Source organism: Strix uralensis, chromosome 9 (genome assembly GCF_047716275.1).
Source record: "Strix uralensis isolate ZFMK-TIS-50842 chromosome 9, bStrUra1, whole genome shotgun sequence".
In the NCBI taxonomy this organism is placed as follows: Eukaryota; Metazoa; Chordata; class Aves; order Strigiformes; family Strigidae; genus Strix; species Strix uralensis.
Window position 1 is genome coordinate 431,498 of NC_133980.1, and position 25,918 is coordinate 457,415.

The following is a 25,918-nucleotide window of genomic DNA, read 5'->3' on the forward strand; positions in this document are numbered from 1 at the left end:
CACATCACGCCCACCCCTCTCTCTCTCTCCCCCTAAAATGAACAGGAAAAATGCAAGAAGTCTGTATGTTGAAACTCAGCCCACATGACATTTCCTTTGGATTTAATTGCTTCCATACAATTTGTATCTGCTAGTCACGCCAGGCCCCAGAGCACTAAATACGCTGTTACAAAGAAGCTCTTGTCCTGTAATAACCTCCTTAATCAAAGAGACTGAATTATGGGTAATACCATTTTTCAACTTCATCCAAAGCATCCAAAGAAGAAGCGAGTCAAAGCCCAACCACTGACTCTTCCAACGTGATCCGAAGGAGGGAACAGTAAAAAGCTGGAAAGGACAGACTTTACAGAGTCAGACCTGTTTGAAGTCAGACACATTCATCACCTTCAGCAGCAGATGGCTCTGCATGCTGTCATCTGCCTACCAGTCATGGAGGAAAGATGGTCACGCAGACCATCTTTTAGATGTTGACTATAGCAGCTCACAAAAATTAGAAAAATAAACCTACCGCTCATTTTTCTTTCTCTGAGCAAACCAAACCATTAGGAAAGCCAATACCCTTTCAGATGGTTCCAGAAAAACTTTCTCATGGTAGTGTTCTTAATTAACACCTGTATCTATTCTACACACATCTTTCTTAAAATATGCTAATTGATATTCTTTTCTAATGATTAATGCATAAAGCAACTGTATTTTCAGCTCGTATCATGAGATGTATGCATGACAGTTGTCATCCTTTAACACACAAATACACCTGGACTTTGGGTTTAACACTAAGACTAAAGGATTAAGACAAATTTCATTAAACCAGTGCAATTCACTGCATGCATGTTATTCATTTATTAGCTGAAAAGTGTGCATCAGTCCAATATATCCAATTTTATATCAACACATCAGTGTGTACAGCAGGGTTGTTACCATGTCCCTAAATCATTTAGAAGTGCATACACCTAAATTTAGAGCAACTTTTGTGTCTAGACAGCCCCTTACAGTAAGTTTCTTATATATTTCCTCAAAGGAAACCCTTCTTTAACACTTCTAGGGGCAGCGTAGTCTTGCTTAAAGCTTTCGCCACTGACACTTTACAGCTAAGTCAAAAGTGCAGCTTGTATCCTAACTCAGAAAACCCGCCAAGGGAGGGAATTGGATCACATCCTGTAAATCGAACGTGTCCTCGAAGCAATTTTATGCCAGATCTGCTTCCATCCTTGGATTTTATTAAGCACCACATTTTAAGCACCATATTAACCACCAAATTTTATTAAGCACCACAGCTGACGTTATTTTAGATTCTGACAAAACAGCCCATTGATCACAGAAAGATACTGTATTGGACCAGAAAACTAATAATTATTATCTTTCATCAGAAATGCTGTAGCCGCTCCTACTACCAAATTCTGAGAAAAAAAAGTAGCTCACAGATCCTTGTTTGTTTGTTTTTTTTAAGAGGGACTCCAACATCGACATAGAAATTAGCTTAATTCTTCTTCGTAGCTATGCTTTATAAATTTATATCAAAAGAAGTTATTTGTCTATCCAGTCAAAATTTCCTCCAGTGAATCAGTCTGATTTTAAAGTAATCTATTCCAAATATTCGTAATTGTCAATGGGAAGAAAAACTTTTCATTTCCACAAAGTTAAACATATGAATAACTTTTTTTCACTTCACTGTGAACTGTAAGCTTAAGCCTGACAGATCTTGCTGTTAGTACTCAAAGCAGACTTTGTTAAATAGCCCGTTTACAACCAGCATCAATAAACACGATCCATCGCTCTGGCTGCAGCAGATCTGCACAGCTGGTCTACGATACAGGAACTTAAACCACCACATTCTGCTCTTTTCACCAGCTCTCTCCAGTCAAGATCTAAAAGAGAGACCCGACAGTCAGTGAGATGTGACCCTGCTCTGATCGGACCTTCCAAAGACCCCAGAAGTAGTTTTTCGTGTCTCACTGGAGTTCTGCTATAAGGCCACTGTTGTCGTAACTAAACCTGCATGCTTGACACATTCATGTGCCTTTGGCAACAAATGCAGTCACCTCTAAAAGAAGAGTGTTAATCCAAACCAAAAATTTTAAACTCATGAACCAAAATATTGTCCATTAGAATATTAAAAATATTTCCAACATTCCAATTTTCAAAAATCTGTGTAATAAATTACAAAGCTCTTTCCATGAACTACTAGGCCACCTGCTGTTTCACCGTTTCATTTGAAAGCACGAAGTTTTGAGGCCCTGGCACAGGTTGCCCAGAGAAGCTGTGGCTGCCCCCTCCCTGGAAGGGTTCAAAGCCAGGCTGGACGGGGCTTTGGGCAACCTGGGCTAGTGGAAGGTGGCCCTGCCCGGGACAGGGGGGTGGGACTGGATGGGCTTTGAGGTCCCTTCCCACCCAAACATGAAAATGAATCTGAAGATATTATTTGTAAACTACTGTCAGCAAATGAACACATAAACTTACTCTTGACTTCTGTATTAAAAAAAAATATAATTTGGTAAATAATTATCATAGTCTAACAATTATTAAAATGTAAGCCTCAGAAAAATACAAAGAAGAATCAATCTAACAGGTATGGCACATATATATCCTGAGACCAGCTTTTTAGCTAAAAATTTCACCACAGGATCAGATGAAACCTCCTGTTAAACGGATGGACGTTCAGTTCACCAAATTCAGTAGAAAGCCAGTGAAAATTCAAAGCACTCAGCACTGCATAAGCTCCATTCTGCTGTGAACGATGATGCAACCTATATTTAAAGTTGCAGAAATTTTACAAAAGACGTGATTTTAAGTCCTGAGTTAAAGATGAGGCAACGTCAAATATAGACAAAACCTTTTCACATACACAAAATGTGAATTTTGGCTTGACCACCAGAAAAAAAACAAGGGTTCTGCCCCACTTCTCCTGAAAAATACCTTAACAAGTGCACTCAATTAAAAGTGACTGAACTTCAAGGATTATGCAAAATGCAAATTTTAACCCATGAAACAGTTCAGCCAGGCAATTCACTGTAAGAGAAAGAACTAATTATACCTATTTCACTATCAGCTTTGTAACCTACAGCAGCGAAACCCATCAAGCTGCACTTTGCCCATAACAAGCTGACCACATTCACTGTCCATTCGTTTTGCATACCATTTTAATTGCCTTTTCTTTCTCAGTATTTTACTTCCATACACTCCTTTGCATTGACAGAAGCACAATGAACTAAATTACTACAGACTTTTTTTTTTCCTGTGGAGATCACTGCGGGTCTGGTTTTAGTTCAATTCACTACTAATGTACCACTGAATATGGAAGTGAATCTATTAAGCCTTTCAAGTCAACAAAAGAAATAAAAATAAATAAATACATTGGAAAATTCCATGCTGGTACTGATGTACTTAAAAGCTAATCTTACAGAATTTTCTTAGGCGGTATACATACTGTTTAAATGCACTGCTAAAACAGCCATCTAAAATATAAAATTAACAAACATCTTCAAAACCAAAAAAATTGGTGCAGGTTTTCAACCGATCACATGAACTTCACTGTTTGCTCTGTCTGAACGTTCCTATCAAGTTGTGTTGACATGTTGATGTCAAGCTGAATACAATCATGAGAACTTACTCACTATCTAGTGGGACATATCAATAAGAAAACATTATTATAAATCAAAAAGGTACCTAAAATCTACCAGGAAACCTCATTTCCTTCATGTAATATTACAAAAAAAGATTTTAACTGTGTATGCAGATTGTTATGAAATAAGTACTGTTATAGTTTGTCAGTGTTTATTATTTAATAATTTGCCAAGTACAGAAATTAAGCTCACACAGATGTATCTGAAATACAGTTGTGTTCTGTACATACGTATTAAACTGAGAAACTTTTAAAGCTGTGATGACTGAAATGCAAGTTCTGACTGGAGTCATAGGTACGCAACTCTAATGAAGCAGAACAGCCTACTAAGTACGTAACAGCAAGAATATGGACTGGTGTCTATGGCTTTTATTAGTATGTCCCCAAAACAACTGCAAATATCAACAGTTCTTTAATAAAATGTATTAAATACTCTTGTGATTACTGATTCTATTGTTTCTACTGTACTTTAAAATTTACATAGCTAATTTTGGGAGCATATTCAAATTTATCTATGTAACTCTCCCTTATCAGAAATTTAGACAATATTTTGTACTGAAATAAAACAGCTATTCCTGGACAATATCTAAGGTCCATTTCTGAAATTCTTATTGTCCTCTTATTGGGCAATTGCCCCTTATTTGGGCAAAAATCCTATCAAGGCCTAATATTTGCAACAAACTGACTAGAGAACTAAAATAACTCTGTTTTGAGAGTCAACTTTGAAATTCCATTGTTTTTCTTGCTTGCACATAGTACCAGAAATCATTAAATCAAGAGAATATAACAAGTTATTTCTAATCCTAAAATTATTTTTCCTATTTTTGTATTTCCTGTTTTCATTTGTAGGAATTAAATGGCCTAACTGCGTATGTCTAAAGAGTTGACGTGCTGACCCTCTCTCCTATCTGATTACTTCAGAGGTCCCTTAGACAAAGCCCCATCACCCAAGTTTTGCCAAAACGAGATCTGGCCCAATCTCAGAATCAAGAAACTGAGATTACTCCACGCATCATCTTGATCCCAGGAAGGTAAAACCCAATTCTCATTTGCACAGAAGTTAAGGAAGTTCTCTGGATTTATACCATCATCATTCAAACAGCATTTGAACTACAGACTCCAGTCCAAGGAGCCATCAGACAGACCTCTTACGCTGTCAGTCATGGCTTGCAAATTTAGTTTTGACCTGTATATTCCAATCCCAGAACTTCTAAGCATCTCTAAAATGAGTTTCTAAGGTGAGCTATAGTTGAATTTCCATCTATTAAACTTCGGGTTTGTATCACAGCTTTCCTGCCTGTTAGGAACTCTTTAACGTCGTAGATACATGCATTCATTCCAGAGAAGTCACTAGTAGCAATACGTCTCAACACCAGCTGGCACATTAGAACTTATTTTTAATAAAGGGATGCTGGCAAGGGAAGGAGTGCAGGCACTAAGTCCCACATGAATAGTCACTGGAGACAAGGAACAAAACAAACCCCTCCATATGTGGATTAAATGCTCCAAAAGCCACATGCTTTTGTAAATGCCTCTTTCTAATGCACAACACCAAAACCAGCGAGGGTGCGTGGCCTCTTGCCTTGCAGCATCTTCCTACAAGAACCAAAGAGAGCCCCACCTTTCAGGGCATGCATCACATCCGCAAGCAACTGTGGTCACAACTGTGGAACTATACTGCAGAAGAGTCCTACAAAGGTGTGCTTTCCATGCTTTTATCAGAATTTAGCAGAGTAACTGTCTCGGGCATTGTCCATCTCCTCCCCCATTGCTAGTTGTGTAACTGCATTCCTGAGGCAGAAAAGCACCTCTGTTACGAATACTGTACAGCACCACCACAACATCAATACAAAATAATGAAAATCTCAACAGAATTAACACAAATGGCTTTCAGGGGAAGGCTGTATTTGGAAATCATTTGAGCACTTCACCTGTCTTAATATTACTTGTTTTGTAGTTTTTGTCCTGGTATGACAAATGTTCGCTGTAGCACTGTAAAAAAATCACCGCAATAAAGACAACAGCAGCAACAGTTCCACCAATCTGTTCAGCACAAATGCCGAGTTCTCTCTATTCTGTTTACCTTCTGGAATGAAATCAGAGTCTGACCAAGAAGCACCGTACACGCACTGAGAAAACATTAAAACCTTAGTCTTCATTTGAAATACGAGGCTGTACCACCTAAAAACAAATCGGTGGAAAGTAATACTTGAAAAATTCTTTTTAGAGAATATGTGTACACAGCTCAGCATGTGGATCGATAGGCAACTGATATTCCCACTTACCAACACAAGAGCCACCCAAGGCAGCTTGCCTGTCTTTCCAGAAACCCTTTTTATCAGAAATAAATCACACTTAAATTTTTTTCTGCACATGCAGAAAAATGCTTCAGATAACATTGCTGTAAGTGTGTGCTCATTAGTCTGTTTTCCATCCCCCACTCCTGCAGTTTCGTATTTAATTACAGGGTGGAGTGGTCCCCAGGCTACTTATGTTTCTTCCAGTCACAGCCAGAAAATTTCTGCAGGAACTGACATGCAGGAGTGTGATCGCTTCAAGTTATAGCTGGTTCCCGGTCAACAAGGTTAGCTCACTGTTCACTGAAGGTCCCATCGCTGGTTTACTTTAACAGTTCTTGAAAATAGGTTTAAATACAAGAAATCGCATTCTAAACTTCAGCAGATGATAAAGGCCTTAACAGGGCCTAATTTGGCTACTTGCTCTTGATTTCCCTCTCACTTTTCTTTTGCTAATGACTATAAACAAATCTTTATCGTTAAGCTGGAAAGAAATGGCAATTTTTTTGACAGACAGGCCTTGAATATAGGGAAATGTAACCCTGGATGCCTGGTTTGAGTCAAGAGGATTTTCAAGCTCATCATCTGATTCAACCCTACATATTATCGCACAGTTTTAAATGCCACTTCCATTAATGATGTTAAATTTCTGCAGAAAATTCTATTTTCACCTGAAAAACATTACACCATTTGCAAAATATTATAATTCATGTGTGATTATTTTATAGCTAAGTATTACTCCCAAAAGCACTGAGGTATAAAGAAATACAGGCATAAATACATTATTCCAATTGATTTTTATACAACTGAGAAAAGCTCTGTTGGATAAATAAAACTGGGGAAACAAAACAAAGACTAACCTAGGTAATAGATTACCTACACAATGAAAATTTTACTTTATACCAAAAAAAGGATGTTGTTAATTGGAGTGTTACTGTTGACAGGACTTGGAAAAAAAAATGAAAGACACTTTGGAGTTTTATCCAGTTTCTTTTTTAACAAGGGACTTGCATTTTTAGCCTAAGCAACAAGAATCCATCAGCCTGGAAAACTCGGTCTCTGTGTCAAAAATGTGCGACAGGAAGGTGAAACCACATGAGCTCATTTTGCTATCAGTCAAAAACCAAACAGCAGCCAAAGACTGTGTTATGTAATTTTCAGCCAGAGGTATCTGAAAACACTCGCTAGCCAAGCCCTAGCATGAATTTATAGAAAATATTTATTTACAAATGATCTGTTGCAGTGCTCCTATCAGTCAGTTGCTGCTTCTCTGTCCCGTTCTGTTGAGAGAGATACATGCAGAGTGCAGCGCAACGAGATCTTCCCATTCAGGTGACAGACTAGGTTAATAAAACACTCCTAATCTGGATCCTGGTCCATGTCCACCCAGTATTATAAACCGCATACAGCAACATACAGAATGGCAGAAAGAAATTAAACATATTTTCATGCTTTGCTAGTAACTCAGAGTATGACACGAGGCAAAAGTCCAAACTGTGCAGACTAATGCGAAGATTGGGCTCTCGTGTAACCCTTTGCAGATTCCAAAGCCACAAGGCAAAGAAATTATTGCAGAATCCTGTAAATTATGCATTTATTCATTGTTCTAAGCAGTAAACATTCTCTCTCTTTCCCCCGAGCCCCACCACGCACTGCCTGTATGCCATTTATTACGGCTGAATGCACACTTGCACAGGGCTGGATGTGAACTCAAGACACTGCTCTTTTGACCGAGAGGCTGCAGTAGAAGAGTAAACGGTCTCCTGCAGCCCTGGTCGTTTAACTCCCTCAATATCCTTAGGCAGATGCTTCATCAGCGAGTCTTTTATTTCATTAGCAAACATTTTGTCACTGTGTATTAACCGGGTTAATACAGCGACACTGAATTTGCGATGAACCTGCTGCAGCGACACAGAACCCGCCAAAATGAGGCCTCCCCACACATTACAATTATTGCCCGTTTCCAGGCCTATGGGACTGCTGCGGATCCCGTTCCAGGTCAGCAGCAGCCCACTCTGCCAGAGGGACCGGCGGTTGGTATCACGCTGCTCACAACCCGCCCCTGAAATACGGGAGCCTCCTCCCGTGCCCCCGAAAATACGGATGCTATAAATCCTTCCCCGCCTCCCCGCAGCCCGCGCTCTCTTTGCGCGGAGCCACCCCCGAGCGCGGCGGTTCCGCGGGGGGAGCCCGGGCCGGGGACAGCCCCCCCCCGCGCCCCCGCAGCCTGTCTCAGCTCCAGCGGGTCACGGACACGCACCGTCCAGTTCCCACCTTCTGGAAAACTCCCTCAACAGCCGCCGTTAAACCGATCTTAACAAATCAGTTCGGGGGCGCGCGGCCGAACAGGGGAGCGCGAGGGACGGGGCTAGCGGGCAGGGCTCTTCCCCCGGCCCTGGGGGACGATCGCCGCCGCCCCCCCGCCTCTTCCCGCCGCTGAGGCGGGACGGAGCTCGCCCCGCGCACCCGCCTCGGGCTTCGGAACTCCCGGTGCCCCCCGCCCCGGGAGCCCCTCGCCGCCTCACGGCGCTGCCCCCCCCCCTCACCTCACAGGCGCTGCCCCTCCCCCGCCCCTCAGGGCACTGACCCCCCTCCGGTCTCCCCTCACGGCACTGCCCCCCCTCACCCCACGGCACTATCCCCCCCCCACCCCGTTCTCGCCCCCGGCGCTGCGCCCCCCCCGCCGCACTCACTTGAGGAAGTAGCGCTGCCCCGCGTGCGTCAGCGCCATCTCCCAGCCGGGCGGGAGCGGCGGCTCGTCCGTCCCGTCGTAGGAGCGCTGCCGGAGGTGCGCGTGCTGCGGCCCGGGCGACCCCGCCAGCGAGGCGGGCGACGAGTGCGAGCGCGCGTGCTGCGCGGCGGCGGGGGGCGGCGGCGGCCGCGGCGGGGGGGGCCCGCCCGAGTCCGTGCTCGACTGCCGCGAGTGCGAGCCCGAGTCCGGCTCCCTGAAGAAGGACTCGGGCAGGACCTTCTTCCGCCAGGAGCTGGGCTTGGGGTTCATCACCGCGTTGAAGAGCGCCTCCAGCTCCGTGTCCAGGTCCTGCGTGACGTGGATCACCTGCTGCCCCGGCGGCGGCGCCGCGGGGTTCATTTTCCACACACCCCCCACCCCGCCCCGGGCGTCCCGGCCCCGCTGCAGGCCGAGGACGCGCCCTTCGGAGCCGGGCGGGCGGCGCGGGGAGCTGCCGCTGCGCCCCCGCCACCAGCGTCGGTGTCCCGGGCGGCCGGCGGAGGGGCGGGTGGGTCAGCCCCCGGGCAGCGCGGCGCCCTCCCCCGGGCCGGGGCCGGGCCGCGGCGGGACGAGGGCAGCGCCGGCCCCTCCCGCCCGCCCGCCCGCCCCCCCAGGGCCCGTCCCCCGTCCCGCCCGCAGTTATGCAACTGCCGCGGAAACTTTGGGAGTTAAGGACCGCGCTGGGACGGGGGCGGGTGTTCGGGGTGGCCCTCAGAGCCCGCCGGACCGGGCCCTTCAGAGCCCCCGGGCCTCCCCTCAGAGCCCCCGGGCCTCCCCTCAGAGCCCGCCGGGACCGGGCCCCTCAGAGTCCCCGGGCCTCCCCTCAGAGCCCGCCGGGGCCGGGACCGGGCCCCTCAGAGTCCCCGGGCCTCCCCTCAGAGCCCGCCGGCGCCGGGACCGGGCCCCTCAGAGTCCCCGGGCCTCCCCTCAGAGCCCGCCGGGGCCGGGACCGGGCCCCTCAGAGTCCCCGGGCCTCCCCTCAGAGCCCGCCGGGGCCGGGACCGGGCCCCTCAGAGTCCCCGGGCCTCCCCTCAGAGCCCGCCGGGGCCGGGGCTGGGCCCGCCGGGGCTCCCCTGAGCGCCGGCCGGGGTCTGCCCTCGCATCCCCCCCGCCCCGCCGCTCTGGCCGCCGCTGCCCCCGTCCCGCACGAAGTTAGCGGGGCCCTGGCCGCCGGCCCGCAGCCCTGCCCGCCCCGTGGGGGGGTCCCAGCAGCCCCGGGGGCCGTGCCCGCTCGCTGGCGGGAGCCCCCGGCCCGGCCCGCCCCTCCCCCATCGAGCAGGGCAGCTCCGAGCGCTGCTGCTTCAGTGTTCGAAGAAAAGTGGAGCGTTTTTTCTCCTGGCGCGACTGAATTTCTGTCAGCCTAATGAGCTTTGCTTTAAAGCCTTTATTTAGGAAGTTCGTGGGTGATACTAATTTCTGGGAGGAAAATGATGCTTAAATCAGTTCATGTACAAGCTTCATAGCATAACTGAGCCATGCTGTGGTGATGGGGAAAAGAGGGAAGTGTTCACAGTGACATGGACTACCACACCTTTGTTGTCGGTTAGGTCAGGTTTAGCCCTTTGCTGGCAGGTTCAGTGCAGAGTTGCATGGTAAATCCCTTCAACTCACTATCCACGGGTGGTATTTCAGATACGGCTCTGATACCTCGTGGGTCTGTCCTGACCCCTGTTCTCAGTCACTTGTCCTCTATTTAGTATGTACTAGAAGCTGGAGCTGTCATCAGAATGCATTCCTGAGGCCTTCTGTAAAGTAAATGTAATACATACAATTATTTTTGAATCTCATCTCATTTTTTGGTGCTCTTGGAACAACTTCTGAATGGTGATGTGACCAGAATTTGCTGCATCTGTAAAGAATAATGTTGTTCACTTTCCAACTTCAATGTTGTTTTTTACAACAGGAAGCATACGGTGTTTTCGTAACTACACACATATAGATACCACACGTTGACTACACGACCACACAACTTTATTTTAGTAACGCATTTCTTCATTTCATTTCTGCCTTTTGGACAGACTCCAGGCTATGCTGATGGATAAGAATATACCCTCAGTAATCAGAGTCTACATTAGAAGTGTCTTAGGTAAGTAACTTTTTTCTGAACTTACTTATTTCTTACTCTTTTTTCTTGAGAAGAAGCATGAACTATTCTGAACTTCATTTGTCTTCTCCAGCTTAGAACTTGGACCTGACTCTTGAACAATCTTTGTCCCTTGCTCAGTCTTACATTTAATATTGGTGATGCAGATTCTGAGATTCACAGCTTAAGCCTGTACATGGACTCGGGATTAGGATCAGCTGGCTCTATGGAACAGATTTGCTTGTGCATTTCCTGATTTCCTTGCTTTAACAAATATTCCCTGTCATTTATTTTTCCTTACATTTCCTGTTCATGTTTCCATTGGCTAAGCAGATCTCCTCCTTGGTTTGTGGGGGGTTTTTTTCCACATCTGCTGTATTTCTGGTCAGGAAACCCAGTACTCCTGAGACTTGTTTATGCTTCCCTTCCCTAAGAATTTTCCATGCTATCTTTTGTACCATTCTTCTGCTGTTTCCTTACTGGGTCACTTGCTAGCGGTTTTACTAGCTCAGGCAGCTGAGCTAACGACGGCACCTGCTCCAGCGTTAGGCAGATATGACAGATCTTCTCTTTCCTGCAATTTCCTTGTTTAAAACCTTCGGCTATTAGATGATTGTGCATGTGCGTGTGCATGTGGTTATTGTACAGATAATGAACTGATTTTCCGTACAGCCTTTACAAGGGCTTTTTTGCTTCCTCCAGGCCGCTGTACCCCTGAGTAAAGGCGCACCTGTGCACCTACGTCCTTCCTTCCCAGGTGACGTGCCTCTTCAGGGCAAGGCTTGGGTGAGCTCCTGCACGGTGACATCTCCTCTGCATCAGTTAGACTACTTCCGTAAGACTGTGTGGCATCTCACGCATAAGAATATGCACATCTCTTCTAAACGTAAGTGGTATTTACTACAGCTACAATGGTCGTCTTCAGCAAGATGACAGTATTTCAGCTGCACTTCTTACTGAATAATACGATTAGCTGCTATTGTACCACCTGGTGTAGGCTAAAGCATCTTTCCCCACTAATCTGGAAGTGATTAAAACTGTAAGAAGAAATTCTGATAGTACTGTTGTTATTATTCTTTGTTTAGAAGATAGTAACTTCCTTCTTTGGATGCAAAAATACGATATGACCACCAGCTTTTATAGAAAATGGTTCAGTGTGTTCAAGTCCGTGTAAGACAATGACACTTCCATCTCCATGGGATTGGACAAAGTGATAAAGGAACCAAACCACAAATGTGACGTAGAAAGCCGCCTTATCATTACTTCTTTCTTCTAATTACAAGATCGTAGATTATAAAAAATAAGACAATTACATTATTTTACCTCAATTTCACACGCTGTTCAAACGTTTTTGAATAGTACAGACTTTTTTTGCTCAACTGAAGGATTTATAAAAGTACAGTACTTTGAGTATACCCTATTTGTCGTACATTTTCTAGCAGCAAATTCAAATTATACTTCAGTGGAAAGCCAAGCAAACGGGTCAGAAGAAATAAGTGCACTTCCAAATGTGCCCCTAGATAATGAGCATCTAACGATTTAAAGAAAGAATACCACATGTTATCGTTTTTATCTAGATCCATCACTGCTTTGTATCAAAACCCTGCAAACACTAAAATTTTTCGGAGAAAGCCTACATAGGTGAAGTCGTGTGTGTGATGTCTGTCGCAGAATAAAACCTTGGGGATTCCCTGGAAAAGTCTCGTGGTTTCTGGGTGAGTAACAACTGCACAGTGCAGACCAGGAGGAGTGTTCGTGGTTCCTGCTCTCTGGGCAGGCACTGTGCAAGGAGACTTTAAGCCATCGTTAACTACGGTTCGTTGCTTTCATATACTTCTGTGAAGAAGAGCCATATATAAAAAGAAAGCTTCTGTTCCTCCAAAATAAATAATGGAGAACAAAGAATACAATGAAACAGTAAACACGTTACATGAAGTTTCACCATACAAAGGTATACGTGTGCATCACACACATTTACACTTCAAAAACCGCAGTTTGTCACGCAAGTTAATTTTTATTTGCACTTGTGGCAACTGGATATTGTTTGATAGACTTTTTATATTAGGCTCTTCCCGATAGTTCTATCCTAATCAAATTTTCAAGAACTTCTGGAAAGGTATAATTCACTGAATGTATTGTGCTTTTAAACAAAGGGGTCAATGCTTAAGACTCTGGTTTTTATCTGTGTGCATTTCAGAGCTGTTTGTTTCTCAGGTGGCTGAGGGCTTTTAGACTTTGGTTGGCACCTCAGAACGCACGCCAAGACTGTGCTCTGGAGCCAGCTGTGACAGGGTTTATTTAATACAAAGACCTGGTGTGTATTACAAAGTTTCACCAGAATAGCTGTGTCAGCGCACCGCCCAGGCCAGCAAAACCTCTGATGTGGACACAGTCTGCTAGCATAAAAAAAAAGAAAAAAAAAAGAACTTCTGTCAGCTTAGTTCATATTGTTTTATAAGCTGATGTAATTTTACTGGCAAGAAAGCTCTGTGAACGTCTACAGTAGATGAGTGCTCAGACATTCATTTCAAAAACAGCTGCGCTAACCAAAAACCTGCACCGTTGTTTGTGCCTCAGAGGTTCTTCCCTTAGAGCAAAGCCAGTGGAACGGGACCTACCAACAGCACTCGCCAGGCTCCCCCCAGCTTGCAGCAGGGCCCAGGGAGGAGCCGAAGTGTCCTGCAGACAGCTGGAGCGGTGTCAGGAGTCGCCAGGCTACGGCTGCTTGTTGCAGGTTCTTCATGGGGCTCGGGGTGCCCCCGCCCAGGGGGGCCGCGGAACCGAGCACACGGGGACACCAGTGTCGGTCGTCTCGGGAGCCCAAACTGCTGATGGGAATGAGGTTTCCTAATGCAGCTGACTTTGCACATCAGTGAATTAGGAAACAAGTTCATATTTGTGGAAATGGTGGTAATGTTTAAAGGACAGAAGAACAGCCAGTTTTTAAGACTTTCAGTTACTCGAGACAGATTTGGAAGATGATTTTTGGCCAAATTCAGTGGGATAAATAAGTCCTAAAATAGTCATGTAAAATAAACTGGGATCTGATCTGCTCTGGTGCTTCAGAATAAAAGTCCAGAATTGCAAAAAGGAAAAAAGAAATTGCTTAATACAGTATGATCTTATTGGCAAGAGTTGTTCTGGAATAGTTACATCAGTCTGGCTCCCTGCATGAACACTGCTGACAATACCAGAGCAATTACCCAGCTAACGAGCCTAAGACACACAGGAGTAGCTACAGAGGAAAAAATACTGTGGAGTGGCTCTGCAAACTTTAGCAGTTGGGTAGCGTAGAACAGTGCTAGGGATCATACCAGCATGAAAAGTACTTTTTCTAGCATAACTGATTTAACTTGCAGAAAAATACAGTAAGATAAAGGTTTCTTTTTTGTTAATAAAAACTGCAAGTACATGGAGAGGGTTTTCTGATGTAGATTTTGCCAGGAAACTGAACAGTTTAATTACAATCAGATTTGACATTTTGGGAGAGTCTTCCAGTTTGCATTTCCTGTGTCCAATACTGAGGCCATGATTTGCTCAGCAGGGCAATTTGAAACAGAGCCTAATTACCAACATCCTGCTACTGCTGTTAGTGTAAAACACACCAGATCTCACCCATGGTAAGGGTGTGTGTATATATATATACACACAAATAAAAGGGCAGTGTCATATATTTGTTAACACCTCTTGAACAGGCTGTTGGTCGTACTTGCAGCTCAGGTGCTGTGGATTTCACCTTTCCCCTCTGCAGGAGACAAGGCCTGTGCGACTCGTTCTGCGTCTTTCTGAATGGTGGGATCCTCCATTTCCCCGAGCGAGTATGAGGAGGGTTCACGACCAGCAGTCCCCGTGTGCATCGTGTGTTTTCTTTTTGCCTGAAGTCATCCTCAATGCCAACTTTTAACCGCTGTGGGAGAAGGAGCCGGGATGAGAGGCAGGTTGTTGTTCTAGGAAGTTGACCGATCTAAAACCAATCATTTAAGATGTGGCCCTGCTCTCGAGCATGCCGCTGACAGCAAAACCAGCCAGCGAAGCAGGAGAAGTACTTCTCCTCTTCCATGTCCCTTTTTGTTTAGCTGCACTGGGAAGGGCCTGAGAGCAGGTGCCAGCACGCCGACCAAGGTGGACAGAAATAGGCAAACTTGTCTCCATCTGTCAGCTGACACACCGTGAGGTGAAGCTGTAGCCTGACAGAGAGAAAAACACACTGTTTTTTCTAATCCCTATACCTGGGAAGAGTGGAAGACATAGTATTGCTTTCCTTCTTGTTTTGGTTTCGTGATTTTCACAAGGAAGATCTGAAATATTGGACCTGGTGCACAAGGTATTAAAAAATTAAAAGGTGTGATTACAGAACTTACTCAAAAAGGATGAAATAGAAAACTTTGTGTGGTAAAAATAACCTACATAGAAGTACTCAAAAGGCATGCATCCTGTTTAGGGGCTTTGTTGGCTGGTATCTTGCCTTCTTGTGAATTCTTGACTGCATCCACCATGAGACTGTATGCTAGACTGCTTTGGGATGCGAGCTTCTACATCCCTAAACTAGACACAGCTAATTCCCTCAATATTCACATCATGTGAAGAAGCCAAGATCACTGAAGAAAATATTTTTTTAGAAGTGCCACAACCCCTAATCATCACAAAATCAAGACAGATGACAAAGTCTCATCTTTTTTATGAAACAAAGTTCCTCAAAAGATCCCAGGGTATCTTTGTTGGGGCTTGAACTCTTGGTTCCCGAAGCACTAACTGGGGTACTCTAGATCTACTTGGAACAGTTCCAGCTGCTCGCAGCCATTCCAGACCTGCTCAGGGGAACCGCGGGTGCTTCCTGCAGGGGCTGGGTTCCTGCAGCTCCCGCCTCAGCAGACCAGCCCCCTGCGTTCACACCTCCCACCTCAGGCCTTGACTCTTGTCAGCAAAAGCCAAACCTGCAATCCCCAGCAAGAACAAAAGTATTTGGAAAACATGAATTTTTACATCTGGAAATCAGAAGATACATTTGGATGCAGAAAAGCATAAACAATGGTGATTTCAAAGGCCACCCATGTCAAGTTACTGATTCCAGAAATTCAGAACAAAAATGTTTACAACAGGTTTTGTCTCAGTAATAGTGTAAGTACCAACTCAGGGATTTCTCTAAAATTGGGGCTTACTTTGGGCTTCTGCTGAAGGCAAACCTAGCAGGACAGAAATTTCTCTGTTATCTTCTGGCAGATCTATGAACTCGGAATGCGTGAAGGGCCTGGCGCAGGAGCTTCCCGACTCCCACAGTTCTGAGGTTTGAAGTGTCCGTTCGGAGCAGTAGGAACGCTACTCTAAACACTCACATGCATGTAAGCACGCTGTGGAGTAACAGATTCCACAGAGTGATGTTCAGTTTTAATCTAAAGTTTTCCTTTTGCCAAAAAAATACCCCTTTGGCAAAGCAGTAGATAGGGAAAGGAAAAGAGTAAGATCAGTAGAAGGCTCTTACATATTTAATGATGGGGAAAAATACTTATTGTGTTTTGCAGCATATTTGGTCACTAGGGCTTGTGTCTTAGCCTGAGTATTATCTGTGCTTTGGGACAGTCAGGCTGCAGCTTTTCTGAGTGGTGTTCCTCTTACAGCCGCATGGACAGACGGACTGCCTGTCCTTCCGCATTCAGAGCACGGTGTCATAAAGACTCTAGAATAAGCAAGTCATAAAAGCTGATGATCATGGTAATTCCTAAAACATAACCTAAAATTCTATCACACAAACATTACTGTGAAAGCGGGCAGAGGAACTGAGACTCATTTTGGAGTGCCAGAAAGCAGACATTCTGTATTGCAGTGCTGGGCGCACGCCCGTGGCTTTGCAAAGGTCAGCGTCCCCACGTCTGTTCAGCAAGACGAAAAGCAAGACGAAGGGGAAAAAAAAATTGTTAGCTAGATGTTTTGGCTTACACAATCACAGTAAAAACTGCACTTTTGGGCATGTAAAGGCAGTCTGCAAAGGTAGTTCTACTGCATCTTCAGCAGAACTACCGGTCATGTTAAAAACCTGCCACATTGCAAATAAATCAAAACCCAGAACCCTAAATGAAATAACTGTTTTCTATTGATATTCTATTTCTATTCAGATTTCAAGATACAACTGCAGTAATTTATAAATAAACTGCTACAATTTATGCTTATCTTGAAAATAAAATCAGAAAGAATGTTTAAAAAAAGATATGGCGCTGTAATGTACCTGACCCTGACCACAGAGCCAAGCAGAGCGACAGGAGACTTCCTTCCCTTTATTTAGGTAAGTAAGAAACAGCGGAGCTTTCCTGATGGAGTTTTGCCAGGTTGTTCCTAATCTCAGACTTCCTCTCCTACACACCATCTATTGTTAATATTACAAAGTCACAGCATAGGAAATGGGATTCTTACAAAAACTGGAACTGAAACAAAATCACCATTCATACCTTTGAGTCCATATGTGGACACATTTCATAAACAGCACAAAACTTAAAACAGGTCTAATACATTTAATGTTCAATCCAAAATACAATGTGAAAACAAAATCTTAGTTCAGTGGGTTTTCTGTTAAATGAGAACTGTGGGCCTAACCCAAAGTTCAGATACTGATTTTATTAATATATGTGTATATCTAAACTAACTCCATAGTTGTTTAAACGAAAACAGTTTTCAAGGAACATCTAATTAATTAGACAGTTAAAAGGTGAAAAAGTATTTCGTCTACTATCTTAAAAGCTTGCAAGAAAGTGTGGCAGGGATAAGCAGAAGTACAAGAAAATAAAGCTCACAGGACAGTGTAAACAGGCCTCAGAGATGGGGAATTGGTTAAAAATTGGATCAGAAACTGAAACAATAGATTTTACAAAAGGGACAGTGATCATGCAGAGTTCATTCAAAAGGATCTAAAAAGAAAAACAGGAGGGAGAAAAGCTCTTGAGTTTGCTCAGTGCTTAAAAGAATATAAACATTTTACACCACCAAACAAATTACACCATCCTGAGTTTTAAGAATTGGGTTATATTACGTTCTTTGCTAAGTGACTTAGCAATTTAATTGGCAGATTCAAGAAACAATGTTTTACAGTGGTTCAAAACTGGAAGCTTTATTGTTTTCAGTTTAAAATTGATCTTGAACTTGGAAAATATATGGTGAAATACATTCCAAGCTGTCTTGAGACTATGAACAATTCTTATCGGAAGACAAACACTGATTGTATAGTGAAACTTCTTTGGAGACTATAAACAACAAACTTTCTGCCCTCTGCTGTTTGGACCAGGAAAAAATAAACCAGGACACAAATCTGTTGAGAAGCACATAGCTAAGGGCTGAGCCTAACTCTGCTTTTAAGAAAAGAATCTAGCTTACGCTTAAACTAGCTGGATTTTCAAGTTGTTCTATGCACTTGGGCTCTGCATGGGCACGAATTTGGCCCCAATTTAGCCGCTGATCAAAAAGGTGCCAGGAAGCCACTCAGAAGTTGGTTACCTCATAAAACCAAAAGTTACTGGAGATACAGAGGAAGGGCAGTTCTGCAAAACTAAGTTAATCTTGCAGAAAAACAAAACAGAGAGAACTTCTACACTGAGGGTAACAGATTGTGTTCTGTGCTTAGTAGATTTCTACAGATGAACAAGGAATACACTGAACTTCCTCAGAGATTATTCAGAATTTAACTGATGTTTGTAAATTGCTTAAAGATTAAAATGCTGCACTGCCTACAAACCAAATTTGATTAGTCACTTTGAAAAAAGCTTACTTAACTTTTTAAGAGGTAAGTTGAAAGTCACTTTTTTCTGCTATAAAATGAACAATCAGTTCTCCAGGCTTGCAAAAAAACAGAAGAGAAATGGCCTCAAATGTTTAAGTTTGCTTTTAGTGGCTAGATACCAGAGCAAATTTTTAAAAGCCTATTAAAAATAAAACAGGTTAAAAGTAGCAATGTTCTGTTTTGTTTTGTTTTTTAATAGCTTGTGCTCTCAATGTCTCGTTCAGGGGTTTCTATAAAGCAATTGCAAATTCATGAGAGGAAACAAGTTCTATTAAATACAGCTTTATCTGTCACCTTTAATTTGGCACAGAGGTTACATTAAAACTGACAAACCCCAATCCATGAGCGGATGATTTACCACTACCTGTGGGTCACTGCAGCAGATGCTGTTTCACTCTCAGCGTCAGGGGCCCTGCAAACAGCAGCTCCACAAGTACCCAACTCCCGTTGGCGTTGCCCCCGCTCCAGCACCTGGCATTTCCACGCGTTCACACTGTTAGATGCAATTGCCCCAGAAAGACCCGTTCCACCTCCGGCAGAGGCCAACCTGCCTCTCGGGTAAGGGAGCCCAGAGCCAGCTGCTCCCGCAGGCTGGGGCTTCTCCCCAGAACCACGCAGAGAAGGGCACAGTTCAACAGCAACACGCTGCTGCGACCAGCCTCTCGCCTCGCTTTTCTTCCTGAGTCTGCTCACAGGTCGCTGCCAGAGTTTGGGTTTCTCTGAATTTCACCAGCTTCACAATTTAACCTTGACTATCCTCAGTTCAGGTCACTTCTTGTTAGAGGAAACAAGACCATTCAGTGGTGCAGTTTTACTTGCATGCTACTGTAATAAGCTTCAAAAAAAGGGAATAGGCAGCTTCCTACTGGCATTCTGCACTCACAAAATCCGCTCTGAACTTCTGTTCTGCTGACAATCACCGAGGAGAACCCCCTTCAGGACATGACACATCTAAATCACCAGTGTTTACCATGAGGGCAACTAGTCAACAGCAGCTAGTTTTCTTTTTTAAAAAATTTAAGGGGCAGCAAGGTAAATATGTTCAGATCCACAGGGTGATAGTGAGAGGAGACACGAAAAGCTTCCACGACTTGTATCTAAACTTCTGCTTTGCTGCCATGAGTTCTACACGCAGGCTACAGTGAGGAGAGGGAACAGAGAGAAAACACGGGCCTACAAACAGGCTGTTCCTGTATTTCACCTGAAAGCACAGGCCAAGGTCGTAACAAAATACTGATCAGAAATCCCAAGTAGTAATGTTTGATCACATTTAATTACTGTATGTGAAGGAAATTCTATGGTTCTATGAAAAAGGTCACCACATATAGATGGTAAATAAAACACATTACTGATTTATATGTGGGAGAGGAAATTCAGCTCACTCACACCATCACCACACTGTGTAAGGCAATTAAGAATACGCAACTCCATATTCTTAGTATGTGGTAGTGTTATTGATTAAAGCACTTCTGCCATGCAGGTTTTACTTGAAATAGGACCTCTCAAAGGTACAAAAATTCAACAGTAAGAAAATAATGCATTTGGCAACAGAGGAACCCAATTAGTAGAAAAATTTATGGTGTTGCTATGCCAGTAAATATATGGTTATTGTCAGAATCTGTACACGAAGGTTCTCTCTTGCCTATTTGTCCTCTCCAATACGCTTTAAGGGCTTTATGATGCACCCTCACTACTGACAGTGAAGCATTAATTAGTAAAACTATCTGTGGGAACACAACAGAAGATGGGCAAGGAGGACTGTAAACACGCCCGAGTGACTTGCAGCTGGGGTGTTGAAAAACACGTATCTCACACTAATTGTTGTTTGGCCTTGTGTGCTCGACAAGTAGAACCTCTGCGTTTAGATAACATGGGCCTGTGAGAGACTCGGGGGCACCTGATGGAACATCCTTGAGATTCCTGCCCTGCTGGGGGAAAGATCAAAGGGCCGTGGAAAACTACACCCGCGGAAATCCCTGGTAGAGCGGCGAAAGCAGCGGGTTTGGGATCCTTTTCTCTCCCCTTTCTGGCCAGCAAGGATGGAGCTCTGCAGAGCCGTGTCCCCACCTGCACACTCTGCCCGGGAGCTGCTGCAGAGATCCCCGGGGCACAAGGTAATGAGAATAAATTTACTGTTTGTGTTTCATCGGTGTCTTTGCGGTTGTTCCTGCATCCTGCCTGGGCCGGCTCACACACTGAACCTCAGTCACAAAAGCTACAAAACACTGCATTAGAATACAATTGAAAAATGACTTTTAACATAACCTTTGTTAGACATTTTTCTTAAAAACGGAAAAGCATCATTTATGTTGCAATACATGGCTCCTTTCCTCTATGAGCACGCTATCCAATAGGAGAACAAAAACCACTGCATCACATGAAGTTCAGATTTAGAAGTTAACACTGATCTTAATCTGCCTCCTAGCCCGTGGTTTTAATTTGGCAGTTTTTCAGCTCACCTTCACACACAAGCAGTGCGCCAATTTATGTTTAGGCCGCTGGGTTTGCTACGGTAATGGCTCCCTGCGGAAGGCACGAGGCTGGGGTCACAGCCAGCTGTGTTAAAGTGGACTGTTCGCTGGAATGTACTTCCTGGCGTCAGGGAAGGGTCAACAGGCAGCGTAACCCCCAGGTTCTGAGCTGTCCCAGTCCTGGGGAGGAGGGCAGCAGTCCCACACGTGCTCCTACACATACACGCATCTAGATTGAAGAACATTCCTGTAAAGTATCGCTGCCACCAGCATAGGTTTTAAAATTTCAAAACAGAAGCAAAACTAAGGGAAAAAACTACTTGATAAATGTAAAAATAAGTGTGCAGCTTCATATAATAAGGACAACGCTACTCTACATGAGAAAGCGCTTCCAGTAGAACTATACTAAGTTGGAGCTACAGAAATTCTCAGCACAGCACATGGAACTTACATGTTTGCAGGCAAAGCAAAACCTGCCTCACATCAGGCAGGTGCATGGACTTCGCACCAGAGGACACCCAGCCTACAATTACTGGCCCCAGATCCTGGCACAGGACAGCATTTCATCTGATCCAGATGTTTATTTTCCCTCAGAATGCATTTGTGAACACTGTTATCAGCTGTTTCACAAACCGCTCCGGAAGAGACGAGCCACCAGCCAGTGCTACTTCATGTTGCGCACGATCCTCCTGCAGTGGTTGGTTTTCATCTCCCCCAGTGCCTGCTCCAGCTGCCCGATGAGGTGGAGGAGGGTGGAGGGGTCGGTCTGCAGCACCTGGGCACTCTGATCCTCATTCTGGTTGAGGTGCAGCTTTATAGTCACAGTGGGCTCAATCTGCTGCCTCAAGCTCCTGCTCGCCAGCTGCAGGGGGGAGTTGGGGTGAAGTGGGAACAGGGGAACAGGAGACGGTCATCGACTTCACACTCACGGGTCACAGCGGGTAGGAGGCTGTGCCTGGAGCACTGTTTAAGAACCCTTTTCATCCACATTAACGATATACACGATCTACTATTTAGTTTTATCATTAGGCAATACAAATCCACTTTAATCAATGCCTCCATAGTTTTTCTGAAAACTAGGTGATAATTAAGGCTGAGTATATTTAGTATATGTCAACACTTTTAGAACACCCATGGAGTGATGAATTCCACTTTCATAAAGCAACAAATACTTTGCATCGTTACATACCCTGTTCATCTCCTAACTAGCCACCTCTGGTGCATAACAAAGTTATGTCAGTTTGAAATACATGAGAAACTGCTGCCTCATCAGTTTGAAATAATATAAATTCATTGTTTAGTAGTTGTTTATGATGTTTGTTCTGGTTTTGGCTGGGATAGAGCTAATTTTCCTTCTTAGTAGCCACAATAGTGCTGTGTTTTGGATTCAAAATGGGATTTGGTATGAGAATAATGTTGATAACACACTGATGTTCCCAGTTGTTGCTGAGAAATCAAAGACACTCCAACTCCCTGTGTCCTGCCCGTGTGCAGGTGCACAAGAAGCTGGGGGGAGCATGGCCAGAGCACCGGACCCAAACTGGCCACTGGAATATTCCAGATCACGTAACGTCACGCTCGCTGTACAGATGAGGGGGGCTGGGAAGAACACGCTCTCTTTCCAGGATTTTCTCTTCTCTGGGATCACTAGCTGGGAATGGGCTGTGCACTGGTTGGCGGGTGGTGAGCAATCCCATTATGCATTACTCGTTTGTATTTTCTGTTATTATCATCATTATTATTTTATTTTAATTATTAAATTGTTTTTATCTCAACCTACGAGTCTCCTTACCTTTACCCCTCCAACTCTCTCCCCCATCCCTGGGGCAAGGGGCAGGTGAGTGAGCAGCTGCATAATTTTTGGCTGCCAGCCGGGTTTAAACCACAACAATGTTAAAAAAAAAGGAAGTAAAATACAAAACACTGAACATGTAACAGAGGTTACCTGCACATCCAGTCTCCATTCAAGACTATGGTAGCTGGGAAGCTTTGGCGCCAGCTCACTAAGAATGCGCCTGATCTCCTTCCTGTTATCAAGGTACAGCTGGAACAATAATTTGTTCAATTCATCTGAGAATCCCAAAACGTGAATGGAATCTTGGAAGTCTATCTCAGAAATCTAGAAACAACAATTTAGGCCTTAAAATGGAATTGTGTAATAATCATTATTTGTTGCAAAACAAAGAAAACTCTAAGTAAACATTCCATACGGTACAGCGCCATTACTCTCCTGCAGGAATGTGTGAGGACAATTCTACAGCCTGGACAAAACACATCACCCGGGTTTTAAGTGCCTTCATGTCAGAGAACAAAACGCAACACAAAAAAGCATCGGAGCTTCATCATGAGGAAGCACCTATTTGCATCACCACCAGCGTGTTACCGAAGCACCAAATGAGGCTCTGGAGCGACGTGAACGTGCGCGGGAGCCAGCACCAGGTACAGCCCCAGGGCTCCTGCCCAGGAACTCGAATCAGCCCGAGAGGCCGATTCCCACAGGTCGGCGCCTCCGTGCTGAGGCGGAGATGCCTGGTTCATCACTCTGGAGGCACTTATTTATCAAACAGAAAACGTCACACCCCACAAACACATCCCGTGATCAGCTGTACTCTCCCATGATATAATAAAGTTATCTATCAGTCAAGCCACCCCACCTCCAGGGAGGCTTCTGCAGTATTTCAATCCCTTCCCCACCTGCTCTTCAGAACAATGCCTGCTTGAGTTTGATCTGGAATTGTGCCTGTATCACTTCTCCACATTTTCATTGTTCAAATATTCTACTATATCAATAGTAAAAAGTCTTTCCAATGGAAACAGTAATTATCTAACTATTATTCTTTTAATACATGCTTACACCCACCCAAACTTCTGATGTCAGGAGCTGGAGAAGCTCTCAAGCCTACCACATCCAACAAACATAGGGAACACCTGACAGGAGGTTAGTACAGCACACAGCCTGTACAGCAGCTGAACCACACCACCTTCCCTCAAGTTCTGTTATTCAGGCAGAGCTTAATCCTGAAGGATGCTTCCCTATACAGACTGAATTACTGCATGTGCTTGCTATATGCTGTTAAAATGTTGTCAGGTTCCAGCTACAGACACTGAATACAAATTTCAGTCACCCACACAGATGCAGCATTTCAGTAAGAGAACAGTGTAAGAGACACCTGGGTTTTTTTAAATTAAAAGAATACATGTCATCAGAATTTTGAACTAGGTTTTCCCCATTTATCAGTATTTTCAGAGCTATTTTAGCAAGCACCTCTTAAATGCATCCCTGAGTTCCTTACACAAAGGTATCCTTACCATAAGCTTGGAGCTCTCAGTAAGAAGATAGGTTAGTCCTTCCACCCCATGCTGAACAGCCTCAGCACCGATGTTCAGTTTTCCTTTAAAAGAAGCACAAAGTACCTTTTACCTCCTTATTAAGCTGCCACAACAACAGCTCACAAAACTGTAAATTTTTCCAAAGCCAGCTTGCAAAACATGCATAGAAAAGAAACAAAGTAGAGGGTTGTGCACCCTTCAAATAATAACGTAAGGGACCAAACAGGAGATATATGTTCAAGTAATAACGTAAACAGGGGCTCCATGATGTTCCACTAATAACGTAAGGGGATCTAACTTGCGGTTTGATCCCGCACTCAAAACAAAACACCCAAACCCATTTCTCACAGCAGGACAGAGGGAAAACAGCGCGCTCACGCACTAGAACCAGGCGGTCTGAGCACGCCTGTGCAGAAACGAGCATCTCGCCGGTTTTGTCTCGGGGAAGGGTCCTGCCGCCGCCCCGCTCCCCCAACAGCGGCGGGGCCGGCCCGGTCCCTCGCAGCCCCACCCGCGCCGTGCCCCGGGGGACCCTTTGCGGAGCCGCCGCCCTCCCCGCTCTCCAGCCCCGCCGCTCCCCGGGATGTCCCGGCCCAGCCCCGGCTCTTACTGGCGGCCGCCTCGCAGGCCCGCGGCGCCGCGCCCCGGCGCAGCAGCTCTACCGCCAGCCGTCCCAGCTCGCCGACGGCTGAAACGAGAGAAGGCGACCCCGCTGCAGGCCCCGCTGCAGGCCCCGGCCCGCCCCACCGTGGCCCTCCCCACCGTGGCCCTCCCCGGCCCCCCAACCACCGCGCTGCCCCCGGGAGGCCCCCACCGGCCCCGGGAGGCGGAGGCGGTCGGACCTGCAGTGCCGAGCGGCGGCAGCCCGCCCAGATCTGCCTTCTGCGCCTCCGACAGCACCAGCAACATGTCCGCACCGCCCCGCCCCGGCAGGCCCCGCCTCGCGCCTGCGCGAGGGCGCCCTGGGCGGAGCCGGGGGGGCGGAGACAGTCCCGCCCCGCCCCGCTCCCCTCACGGCCGGTGGCCCCGGGCCCGGTGGCGGCTGCGGCTCTCGCCGCGCCATCAGCCCGGCGTTCCCTGGGGACCGCGGCGGGGAGGCCCCGCAGCTCGGCACCCCGGAACGGCCGCGGTCACGGGCCCGCAGAGAGGTCATCTTCTGTGCCACAGACCATGCTCAAATTACGGGATAGAGCGTCATTTCATGGGCCCTTTGCTTCCTAAAAACCCTGTAATCCCACCTTAAATATGCAATTCGAAGTCATTTTGCAGTATAACCCCCGTTAACACCGGGGTCTGGCAGAGGGGCGCGGGGCGTCACTGCCCGAATTTCTGGGGAAAAGGTGAAAAGGTCACACTGGGGCAGGTGCTGCACAGTGCACCAGTGCCGACATCACCTGGAGACATCACCGCTACTCCCACATGTCTAAAAAGACTTTCCAAAAATGTGCAATCCTACCATGTGACATAAAGTCGTGTGTCGTCCCCCCCCCCAATCCCTAAATCCCCAAAAATCGATTTTCTAAATTACTAAAATGTGCAACTTCCCTGAGACCCGCATTCCCCTTCAGGAGGCAGCTTCTGCTGTGCTGTCCTGGCTTGAGCCCAACGGGCACCTGAGCACCCCC

General features: G+C 45.5%; 2 protein-coding genes across 5 annotated transcripts in view; both read right to left on the reverse strand.

Annotated features, from left to right (window-relative positions):
* Nucleotides 1-9,164, reverse strand: part of WWTR1 (WW domain containing transcription regulator 1) — a 73,718-nt gene extending 64,554 nt beyond the window's left edge. Inside the window, exon 1 of the mRNA XM_074878305.1 lies at nucleotides 8,610-9,164. Within this exon, the coding sequence (XP_074734406.1) occupies nucleotides 8,610-9,007 (398 nt within the window). The 5' untranslated portion in view covers nucleotides 9,008-9,164. The remainder of the gene's footprint in view (nucleotides 1-8,609) is intronic.
* Nucleotides 9,165-17,213: 8,049 nt separating this feature from the next.
* Nucleotides 17,214-25,227, reverse strand: COMMD2 (COMM domain containing 2). 4 transcript variants are annotated; one of them, XR_012630083.1, is made up of 6 exons: nucleotides 25,136-25,227; nucleotides 24,904-24,981; nucleotides 24,273-24,355; nucleotides 22,909-23,082; nucleotides 21,415-21,825; nucleotides 17,214-21,192 (listed from the first exon to the last, which is right to left on the reverse strand). XR_012630083.1 is itself a non-coding variant. In XM_074878308.1 (5 exons), the coding sequence occupies exons 1-5, from the start codon at nucleotides 25,200-25,202 to the stop codon at nucleotides 21,628-21,630; spliced, it is 525 nt and encodes a 174-aa protein (XP_074734409.1). In that variant the 5' UTR covers nucleotides 25,203-25,227; the 3' UTR covers nucleotides 17,214-21,627. The 4 variants fall into 4 exon arrangements, 3 of the variants coding, with proteins under 3 accessions (XP_074734409.1, XP_074734408.1, XP_074734410.1); XM_074878308.1 differs by having other exon boundaries at nucleotides 17,214-21,825; nucleotides 22,909-23,007; XM_074878307.1 differs by having other exon boundaries at nucleotides 17,214-21,825.
* Nucleotides 25,228-25,918: the final 691 nt, after the last annotated feature.

Coding starts and splice junctions, on each gene's coding strand:
- COMMD2 (XM_074878307.1), bottom strand. CDS start 25,202: ATGTTGCTGGTGCTGTCGGAGGCGCAGAAGGCAGATCTGGGCGGGCTG. Junction 24,982..25,135: donor GCCGCCGCTCGGCACTGCAG/GTCCGACCGCCT, acceptor CTCTCGTTTCAG/CCGTCGGCGAGCTGGGACGG. Junction 23,083..24,272: donor CTGAGAGCTCCAAGCTTATG/GTAAGGATACCT, acceptor TGTTGTTTCTAG/ATTTCTGAGATAGACTTCCA.